This window comes from Arachis stenosperma, chromosome 1, assembly GCF_014773155.1.
Source record: "Arachis stenosperma cultivar V10309 chromosome 1, arast.V10309.gnm1.PFL2, whole genome shotgun sequence".
Classification (NCBI taxonomy): Eukaryota; Viridiplantae; Streptophyta; class Magnoliopsida; order Fabales; family Fabaceae; genus Arachis; species Arachis stenosperma.
Genome location: NC_080377.1, coordinates 4,849,029 through 4,860,778, shown reverse-complemented (window position 1 = coordinate 4,860,778; position 11,750 = coordinate 4,849,029). Strand labels below are relative to the sequence as shown.

The window sequence follows — 11,750 nt, the reverse complement described above, 5'->3', positions numbered from 1 at the left end:
CAAGCCACTTTATTACATTAAGTGATACAGGAAAGCAGGGGTATGTATGGGTCGGATGAAATCGAATTTGATATGATTTAGATACGATTTGAAATATATATCGGATCTATTTATTAGATCCGAATTTGGTGTTAGATTCGATGAAATCTATACACTTTCAAACCACAATTATACCGGATAAAAATCAGGTAAAAATTGGGCCATTAACATTATATTATCTTAATACCTTCTTATAAGCTAGTATGTGAAAATATCTAAATTTTTAAAACTCCAACTATTATTTAACATGGTAAAATTCACTTAGAAAAATATAACAAAAACCAACTCTTCTCTAAAATTAAAGCATAACCATAATCAATACTAATATTGTCTAATAACACCAAATATTTAAATCAATACAAATAACATAATATTATGTATTAGTCTAAAATTTTATGCATTTTAAACATAAAACATTAACTGATTAACTTATAGTCTTATAATAACTAATAACACAAAATATTAAGATTTACGATACTTAAATTCCACATAATAATAACCATCATCCATCACTAATAACACAAAATACTAATTGTGTATGATGATCGGGTCATCGGGCCAAATTCGGATGATCCGAACTATAGTCCAGACTCGACCCGAAATAATGATCGAATCTATTTTTGAGACTCTTATCCGATTTTAAACCCAATAAAATCACACTAAATTAGTTTTTAAAGTATTCGAGACCGAATCAGATGTTCGGACCGGTCTGGGCACACCCCCTACAGGTAGGGAAGGTCTCCAAATCCCTTCTAGAAGCCTTCTCTACAATCGCGCTTGCATAGCGCCACGTCACCCTGGTCAGTTTATTGTCACTCTCTTTTTCACGCCACGCACGCAGCTACCTATGTCATCCTCCGTGGCATACAAAATGACACTTTTACCCCTACTCCTTTGACTACTATATAAACATAAACCCCTATACTTTTTCTTCGCTCATCCTACATTTCCAAATAGCCAGCACACTCTCATACAGTCCCAACTCCCAATATATTCATTTTTCCCATTTTACCCCTCGCCGGAAAATCACAAACCTCAACATTTCTCCGATCTAACCCTCCGATGCCGGGAATACTCAGCCTATCCACCGTTCCCGCTGTCAACTTCTCCTTCTCTAGCAACAACCGAGCTTCTAACGAAAGATTCCGCCGCCGTAGTCCGATCCGCGCCGTCGCTTCTCCGGTGCCGGCCACATCGGCTAGCCTCTACGAGGTTTTGCGAGTCGAGCAGGATGCGTCGCTGATGGAGATCAAGTCTGCCTTCCGGAGCCTGGCGAAGCTCTACCACCCCGACGTTGCGGCCGTGAGGCGGTTGCCGGATTCTGACGGCGGTTCCGGCACGGACGACGCGACTTCATCGTGATACGGAACGCATACTAGACGCTATCAGATTCTTCAGCGAGAGCTATGTACGATCTGTCTCTGGCCTCCCGGCGGTGGAGGTTTCCGGAGCCATTGAGCGTGAAACGGAATTCCGATCATTACTCGACCCGAAGATTTGAAACGGACCAATGCTGGTAGATAGAGTTGAAAAAAAAGAAGGAAAAAAAGATATTAGGTCACAGTTCAGCCGTTCAGGGGAAGGGGGGGAATTGTCTTGTTATGGAATCCAAACTTGTCTTTTTTTTTGTTTTTCTTTTGGAGGGAAAAACTTGGCTTTACTTCTGCTATGAACGAAAGAGAAGTAGTGGATTTCTTAAGGACAAAGAGAAGGTGTTCGTTGCTTTGAGTCTTTGAGAGAGTGATGGTGGTGGTAATAAATGTAACTAACGTTGTAAAAAGTTAAAAAGAAAAAATGGAATATAAATATTGTTTTGCCAATTTTGGCTTGCTTCTTTTTTCTTCCTCTGTGCGTGATATCTGCTGCTGTTTTGCATAAACCAATAAAATGGTACAACGAATCTGAAGCACAAAAAGAAATTTTACAGTCACCCAAAAAAAGTAATGGAAATTTTACACCAGATTAAAAAATTAAAATAATGAATTATTTATTGGGCTTTTTTCACTCCCCACTATATGATTCTAATTCATAATATTTTTTGGATGGAGTTGAGTGAGCCTCCACTCCTCCCGCTACTCCATTGATACCTTTGTTGACGGATTTTATGTTTGTTTAATTTAATCAGCTGCTGAAAACTTCTCCAGAAACATGAGATAAAAACTATACCCAATGAAACCAGAGATAAATCATAATAATAAGTTGATAGAAAATCTAGGAACTAATTCTTTATGCAATCAACCAGCCAATTTTTTAAATGATCTTATTTTAAAATTTTAAAAGCTAATTTTATGTTAAAAAATATGAGAGGATGCTCAATTTTAATATGCGTGTTTTTTTAGCATAAAGCTAATTTTTTAAATTTTCATATTTTTTGAATATAAAACTAGTTTTTAAAATTTTAAAATCATGATTTTTAAAAAGTTTACTGCTTAGTTAAATATAGAGTTGATCTTCCAAATTTTTTTTTATCTTTGACTTGATTTTAATAGGTCTCTCTAAAGTACATACGATGATTCTCATTTAATTATTCTTAATAGATGCAAGATTTTAAGACTTATATTTGAACTTTTAACACTTATATTGACAAAAATTGGTGACGGTATAATTACAGTTAATATAAAGAATATACCTTGATTGCTTTCCTAAATAAATTTAGGGCTTGAATGATGGTGTATGTTTTTATGTTTAGATAAAAATTCAAACCAAATATGGCCTCTTTTTTTTCCGTTACAAATAAGAGCTGTTAGAAGCTTAGGACATGTCCCTAGACCTTGATAGAACATTTCAGTCTTTGCGTGAACTACAAGGTAAAACGTACAATTGTAAAAAATAACATTTTAATCTACTGTTTAGAATCCTATATCTCCGTGGGCTCTCTAAAATCTAAAGGATACATAAATTACTCTTCATGTAAAATTCGTGACACGATCATGTTCCGAACATTTTTACATTGGAAAAGGCACTTACAATGTGACTAATGAACCCCCTAATTGGGAAATCTCACTACTTTCTACATGGAGGGTTAACCTTTTAATGATGACGAATACACAACATCACAGGTGCTGGTTCATACCCGATTTTGGCCTGATAAAAGGAGTAAATCTTTAGTGTATTGCCATTTTTTTAGCTGTATGCATAATAAAGATTGAATTTTATAACCATCATTTTGCTTTTGTTTTCTTAGTTTATTTTTATATAACTATGACTATTTTATAGATTTATCATTTATACATATATCTACTATACTAATAATTTCGAAATGGCTATTATGGATAATAAACTTGGTGCTTTCGAACTGTAAAACTTAACACAACTCTTAAGGCGTTAACCATTAGATTATAGTTAATTTTTTTAATTTTTGTATCATAAAATATATATCTATATCTAAATAGGCAACTTGATGGAGACACTATGCCTAAGTACTCGACAAGTGGAATGGCTATTTATTCGACACCTGTCCACTAAAATCAGTCTCAATACAAGATTATAATGAAAAGATAAGGACAAATATAATATATTAAAAGTATATATAATGCAACTGAAATTCAAGTTATAATTTCCATTTCACTTTTTTAAACACTGAATATCCTGTCTCTTCTTCCTTTTGTGAAGTCTCGCATTGCAGCTTTCTGTATCTCTCCTTTTGTGAAGTCTCGCATGGCAGGGTGGGAGAATCCACGCTTCCATTCCAAGGGCAGTTGCTAATAGAAAATGGAGGGGTGTCATTGAGGCTTTTCAGATGTACATTATGTCAAATTTTGTGGTGTTGAAAAACACTACTAAGACCAAGACATACCCTAGCCAGTGGTTACTCATGTTCTCACACAGGACACGTGTTAATCACGTGGAAAATCCTTCTTTCCCACTTGAAGCTTTCCATTTCAAGACCATTCCTGACTTGGTCACTGCACAGAAGATCGATGAGAACGATATTGTTGGTTAGATTCTACCTACATTTTCTTTTAAATAAATGTCCTATCATTCTATTAACTTGCTACATGGTTAATAACTTGATTTTTTTATGTTTTCATTAGATCTCATTGCCGAGGTTGTTGGAAAGGCCGATCCTAGGGACTTAGTCACCAGCAAGGAAATGGAGACAAAACGTTTGGTTCTAGAACTAGAAGATTTAAAGTGCGTTCCCTGTTATTTGTTTAAGTTGACATGTACATTTGATTTTTTTTATTCAAGAGGCTAACCGATGCTGTTGTTGTTTGCCTATAACAGGAACAACCGTATTCACTGCATTTTGTTTGGTGAAATGGTTGACCAAATCTTACCACATCTTCAACATGAGAGGGTAGAGCCACTCATTGTGGTGTTTCAGCTATTTAAGGCTCATAGGTGGAATGGTATGCCTTAAATAAAGTCTGTCTTCATACAATACCTGAAATTATTTCACACTGAAACTGAAATACCATTTATATGTAGGCCAAACATCTATTCAGAGCAACTTCAACATGTCAAAGCTGCACATTAACCCAGAATTAAAAGAAGTGGTTTTGTTTAGAGACAGGTAACTATGTTGTGTAATATTTCCTACAAATACTATTACAGTTTAAAGTTTGTTCTAAAAAATTTGTTGACAAATGTGTATTTGAAACTAAGATTCAGTGTGGTTTAGGGGTTTCATAATCCATGTGTAATTGATCTTTTTAGGTTGCTAAGTGGTGCACCATCAAACTCTATGAGGATTAGTCAAATGTCTTCACAAGGTGCTTCCTCCGGTATTGATGAGCTTACCGTAGGATCTGCTATTGTCAAATCAATCGATGAAGTGCTAACAAGTACTGAGGTGAAGTGAAAGATTTTCTTCAATAGTAATACAGGGTTATCTAAGATAATCAAAAGCTAACCTTTAGTGTTTAAATGCTGAATTCCAGGAAGGCACGGTTTGGATTGAGGGAACCATTGTTTCAATAAATGCGGGCAAGGAAGATTGGTTTTACAAGTCATGTCACAAGTGTCCAAAGAAGGTTGAAACTCCGATTAGTAATAGATATGAATGTACTAAATGTGGTCACACACATGAGTGTGCAGCCTTGAGGTATAAGTATTAAAACAAAAAAAATTGGTCCCTGTAGTTAAAACATACTTTTATATACTTATTGGTGGAATATGAGTCTAAAGATCTAAAATCATTAATTTGTTTCTTATATATTTTTCCGAGCCTTGGTCGATTATGCACAAGGGAAGAAGATCAAAACTTTGACTACTCTCGAAGAATTCGAGACTTCGAGTTAAAAGAGGCTCTAAAGCAGATGAAAAATGGCAGGGCAGTAGGACCTGATAATATCCCGATTGAGGTTTGGAAGGGTCTTGGAGAAAAAGGCATCAACTGGTTAACCAATTTTTTTAATGAGATTTTAAGGTCAAAGAAGATGCCTGATGAGTGGAGAAAGAGCACATTGGTACCTATCTACAAGAATAAGGGGGATATACAAAGCTGCGAAAACTATAGAGGGATTAAGCTTATGAGTCATACTATGAAGTTATGGGAAAGGGTGATAGAACGGAGGTTGAGAAAAGAGACACAAGTAACAGAGAACCAATTTGGATTTATGCTAGGAAGATCTACCACTAAAGCGATATACCTATTAAGAAGGATGATGGAGAGGTATCGTAGTAATAAAAGGGATCTACATATGGTGTTTATTGATTTGGAAAAAGCGTATGATAGGGTACCAAGGGAGGTCTTATGGAAGGTTTTAGAAAAGAGGAGAGTAAGGATCGCATATATTCGGGCAATTAAAAACATGTATGATGGGGCCACAACTAGTGTGAAGACTCAAGGTGGTGTGACAGAGGAATTCCCTATTGGTATAGGATTACACCAGGGATCATCCTTAAGTCCATACCTTTTCATATTAGTCTTGGAAGTACTCACAGAGCACATCCAAGAGCCTGTGCCATGGTGCATGCTTTTTGCCGATGATATCGTCCTTATGGAGAGTCAAGGGAAGACCTAAATAAGAAGTTGGAGTTATGGAAAGAAGCTTTAGAAGTGCATGGTCTGCACATAAACCGTAGCAAGACGGAATATATAGAATGTAAGTTCAGTTTGAGAAGGGAAAACCCCAATATAGAAGTGAAGATTGAAGAAAACATCCTACGAAAAGTTAAAAGTTTTAAGTATCTTGGGTGCATCATACAGGATAATGGAGAGATTGAACATGATGTAAATCATAGGATCCAAGCAGGTTGGTCAAAATGGCGGAGTGCATCTGGTTTTATATGCGACAAAAAAGTGCCTTTAAAACTTAAAGGTAAATTCTATCGCACCGCTATAAGATCGGCTATGCTGTATGGTACGGAGTGTTGGGCGGCTAAAGGGGAGCGCGAACATAAGTTGAGTGTGGCAGAGATGAAGATGTTGAGATGGATGAGTGGTCATACGCGATTGGATAAAATAAGGAATGAAGATATAAGGGAGAGAGTTGGAGTAGCACCCATTGTGGAAAAGATAGTTGAATCACGTCTCAAGTGGTTTGGACATGTGAGAAGAAGACCGATAGAACATCCAGTCAGAAGAGTGGATGAGATGGAAGATAGACAAAGGGCGAAAGGCAGAGGAAGACCTAAGAAGACCATCCATGAGGTGGTCAAACGAGATCTACATGTAAACGGTCTCTCTGTAGACATGATACATGACAGAGCACAATGGCATCGTTTGATTCATGTAGCCGACCCCACTTAGTGGGACAAGGCTTTGTTGTTGTTGTTGTTGTTGTTGTATATATTTTTCCTGTTTTGCATACTTAACTAAAATAAATGAATAGTTGGTAATTATGTAGTCTTGAACCTTATCATAGTTTAAAGACTAATGGAGTATTTGGGTGTACCAGTTACATTCTTATAAATCAATACAACATGCCAATTTTGTTTTTGGTTATACACGAGTATTAAGACTTGGATCTTTTCATTTGTTGCTTTTCTTAGAACCAATCAACATGAATACTTCTGTATATATATGATGCATTTTAAGTACCATCAATAATTGAACTCAGTTTTAGGAAATGTTGCAACTAAACTTAAACAACTGAATAATGAGTTGGTAAGCCCCAAATACAGCACAAGAATTTTGCATTAAGTATCGGTGTTGTAAAGCTAAAAGCAACTGAAATTTTTTTATACCATCCGTCAGACTGTCACATTTACAAAGTGGTTAATCTTGGTCCATTAATAGGTACAAGGTGGAGATTATGGTTCATGATGGAACAGGGAGTATTAACTTGCTGTTGTGGGACAGAGAAACCTTTCAACTATGTGGAAAACAAGCGAAAAAAGTTAAGGAGGAAGAGGTTATTAGCTTATTCAAACTTATGAATAAATTAGTTTACATGGTGAATATTTTTAAAAGCTTTACACTGTATTGTTGTCTAACTCAGGTCACAAGTGGGGATGAATATCCAGCCACACTTGACAATATGATGGATAAGAGGGTTTTTTTTTTAAGATTAATGTGAAAGTTGCAAATATCAACCACTATGATCAAGTCTTTACTGTTATGAAGATCTGTGATGATCATGAAATTATTGAGAAGAACATCTCAGTAATTGACACAACCAACCCCGCTAACAATGTTGAGGTATTTAAAGATAACTTTGTATCCTATCTGATGTTTATTTTGTGTTAGGGATGAATTGTTTCGCTCATATTTAAGCAGATCCTCGATTCCCCTATTTGTAGGACAATGGATGCAGCAACTCGCTGGATTTTTCGGAGAATGTTGTTAATCTCAACACTGATAATGATACTCAGTGTACAATGGTCAGACTTTATTTGAAATTAGATAGGACTAATTTACATATATGATCATCATAGTAGAAAATATTTTCGTTAAAATTCCTGTTAATTGCTAGGATTGAGTCTTTTGTCAAATTCTGTGTAGGATGGTATCGAAGAGTGTATATCCAACCTCAAGTACAAAACTCCAGCTAAGAGAGCTTGCAGCAAAATGAAGCCAGCCTCTAATGGGCTTAACCACATTGGGGAAGAAGGACAATTGTCAACAAATAAGTTCAGCAGAAAAGGTTTCAAGAAGCAAAAGTCACTAATGAATGAAGTGGATAACTGAGTATTCATAAATTCATGTTTGAGTGACTATCACCTAAATTGTTTTAATGCTTTTAAGTGTTTAGACCTTTAAATTATTAGTCCTGTAATATTTGTGACCTTTAAGTTATTAGTCCTGTAATGTTTTAAAGACAATATTCAACTACTTGATTGTATCACCTTAACTAATGTTTTAGGCAATGAAAAACTTGATGAATGTTATGCTAATATGGTTTTAAAGTTTGTATTGTCATATGTCTATAAATTATTCTTATGTGACATGCATATGGTAACAGACTTAAATAGCAGAGCACTATAGGGAGGTATATATATATATATATATATATATATAATGCTCTTGACTTGATATCATTGGTTGAGTTCATATGCCAAAAACATAACAAAATTCAATGTATGTTCTTGAAATAATTTTAATTAACTTACATTATAATTAAGTGGTCACTTAGAATTTATTATACCCTAAAACAAAAAAGAATATAAACCTTACAAGTAAGAGCAAAAGTATGTGTTCATAGTATATTACGTGAAGTTGCAGCTGGGGGAGTGGGTAATTTTAAGGATTTTCAATAGTCAATGACAAGCATAAAAGTGCCATAAAATATTGGAAGCTCAGCTCAAAGAAAGTACAACTTAATACATAGAGTGTAAAGAGCTACAACAAAATAAAATTGTGTCATTGACCAGCATGTAATAAGTTCTAATTGGTAACTTTCTTTAAACTTTTAGTAGTTGTTATAAAGTATATAGACTTAGAAGAAAATACAATTAGATAAAACTTTTATTCATACAATTAGATAAAACTTAAAAACTGCAGGTTGAAATTTGTTCTTTCTAGGTTAATAATAGTATCGTGTTTGTTGTTATACTTACTAAATTAAGTGGTCTACTTGCAAATTATGTTTTAGGGGAGGAATGAATTAACCCATGTTCATGTAATTTATGAATCAAGTGTCTACATTTGGAGTTTATGACTGTGTTACTTGATTAAACCACAAGTTTTAATATATCTTTTGATCTAAGAAGCTTACATGAGTTCAGGTAGAAAATATATAACCTATAAGGTTACAACAACAATTGCCCAACAAGTAAATATTTTGATGAAAAGAACACCTTATTAATAAAAAGTTTCCATTCACATAATGTGCTATTAGAAACTATTTTTACAACGCAGTAAGGCTATTTTATTGCAACCTTGGAACAGTAAAACAAAAAGACAAGTAGAAATAGCACTAAATGCAAGAACGAGTTAATGGATGATCATTCCCTAACATTTGTACAATACAATATTAAAAATAAATGGCTATAACTAAACTATTAACAAAGAATGCAAGAGGTTCTTAATAATTTAACAAAAATATTAAATTATACTTAATTATAGTTAAAATACATTAAAAACTGCAGGTTGAAGTTTATATTGATTCTTGAATTAATCATTCGAATATAACCACTAACCATTGGTCTATACAGTTATTGTCTCAAGGATAATCAAGAATAAAGTACAGAAGAAAGATTTGGCAGTCAAGAAAGAGGATAATTGATGAAAGCACAATATGTCTAATTGAAAAAATCAATGACCCAATACATACAAGACTTACACGTTAGTAAAGTATGCTTAACACCACACGTCAAATGCAATACCTATTAACTCCTCAAGACTTCTAACATGTAACACTCATGTAGTAGCAAGCTTTTGCATAAACTTTATAACAGTGGTTCCAAAAAATCACAATTGATCTTTTCCCTAAAGAGTTAGATTTTAAATAGCATTTATGGCTTTGTTTAGCCTAGCTTCTAAAGGATTGGTTTCTGAATAGGTCAATTCAAAAAAAAAAAGTTATATATGCAAATAATAGTCTATGTAATGTGATTCTTTTCTATTTATGATATAAAAGTGTAGTTTAAATTTTGTGGTATTAAATTGATTGTATAAAATTGAGTGAAATGGTTTGACTGATTGATACATACAAAATTTTGTATGACTGATTGATACACACAATTATTTTTCTAAACAATCTTGATTTATAAGGGTTTTATAGAGTTTTTGTATTACTTTTCTAACATATAAAAAAAAATAAAATATAAGGTCAACTACATTTTTCAGAAAGTTGAGTAACATAATTTTATTACACAGAAATTTATATCTGAATGATATGACATATTATTTTATTATTAAAATTTATTTTCACAATACAATAAAGTTGGATATTATTTAGTAAAATAAGAATTTTTCAAATTTTTTTTCTAAGTTTATCAACAGATAACTTTTCAAAAATAATACTTTTGACTAATAAAAGTTATTAAATTTGTGAATTTTACTAAATATCATTCTCGATAATTATAATTGTAGTAAAATTATTTTTAAATTTATCTATTTTAAAAATACATAAAAGATATAGAAAAATAAAATATAAACACACATGATATTATGTTTAACGTGTAATTAAGATAAAAAAATTACAAAAATATGGATATCAATAACAAAAAATATTTAAAAAATATATTTAAATTTTTCTTAAATATATTAAATATTTGGATAAGAAAAATTATTTACAAAAAATATATATCACAATGATTTTAATACACAATATAATTTAATTTGCAAAAATTACATTAGAATTCTGATTTTTTTAATTATAAAATAAACTTTTTAATATATTCACAACTTTCTTAAAAAGAATTATTAGTTCAAAAAGAAATAAAATATACAAATATTTGAATATAATAAGGCTTTGAAAAATACATTTTGGACATATTTTTATAGTAAAATTTTGATTCAATCCTTAGTACTTATACAAACATAATAAATATGTAAGGATTTAATGTACTAAAAATTGTAATTCTTTAAATATAGAGAGATAAATAGACTTATATGTTAAAAATCATTATTTTTTAAATCCTAGCAATGGTATTAAACTTTTGATTTATTAAATTACAAAATAATTTAAAAAATATTTTAACATGTTGTGGAACAAGTATTATTACTTCATAAACCAAAAAATCATATTTATACACGGATTCTATCAAATTAAATCTTATAAACAGATCTGTAGATGGAGCAACAATCTTGATTAATATGCATTTGATTAAATACAAATATCATATAAATTTGCTTTTGGTCTCCTCTTTATGCCATATGGTGCACTCAAGCTAATGAAACAAATGAATTTATATATTTTCTAATTCATTAAGGTCACCAATTTATAAAGTATAACTACATACATCTTTAATAATAGATTGTTAATCTAAGAAATTGATAAATAGAAAATCCTATATTATACGTAATAAAACATGTCCAATGTAATCGTGAAGTTACTCAAGTTTTATTTATTTATTATGCAAAACAATTAATAAGTAATTTATTAGTTTATCTAACAAACTCAAGTAGCATTTAGGATATCGAAACAATGAATATATCTTTAACACAATGCACAAAACACAAATAGTTGAATCAATATCTTGAAGCTATCCTGGTTTTTTATTGTGAAAAATAGTATATATACATCATTTCTAATGATAAGCCACACTGAGTGTTCTCTCTTCTACATAGAAAGTATTTCAAACACAAAATCAATTTTAGACAAAGATGAGTGACATATCCACCAACAGGACAAAGCTTCCACATATCAATGATGATT

The 11,750-nt window shown here is 32.2% G+C and overlaps 1 protein-coding gene and 1 long non-coding RNA gene across 6 annotated transcripts in view; one reads left to right on the top strand and one right to left on the bottom strand.

Moving 5' to 3' along the window:
• Positions 1-991: 991 nt before the first annotated feature.
• On the top strand, positions 992-1,803 carry LOC130957184 (chaperone protein dnaJ 8, chloroplastic-like). Its single transcript, XM_057884081.1, has one exon. It carries the CDS (start codon positions 1,102-1,104, stop codon positions 1,399-1,401), a length of 300 nt encoding a protein of 99 aa, XP_057740064.1. The 5' UTR covers positions 992-1,101; the 3' UTR covers positions 1,402-1,803.
• A 114-nt stretch (positions 1,804-1,917) lies between these two features.
• Positions 1,918-11,750, bottom strand: part of LOC130957340 (uncharacterized) — a 39,030-nt gene continuing 29,197 nt past the window's right edge. Inside the window, exons 10-11 of one of the 5 annotated variants that reach the window (XR_009077247.1) lie at positions 4,320-4,426; positions 3,152-3,944 (exon numbers count right to left, since the gene is read on the bottom strand). This is a non-coding gene — a long non-coding RNA (uncharacterized LOC130957340). Of the gene's footprint in view, positions 1,941-2,657; positions 3,124-3,151; positions 3,945-4,319; positions 4,427-11,750 lie in introns of those variants that run through there. The other 4 variants (XR_009077248.1, XR_009077252.1, XR_009077244.1 and 1 more) reach the window with 4 other exon arrangements.

Excerpts from the sequence above, each read along its gene's own strand:
- LOC130957184 (XM_057884081.1), top strand. The coding sequence starts at position 1,102 with ATGCCGGGAATACTCAGCCTATCCACCGTTCCCGCTGTCAACTTCTCC.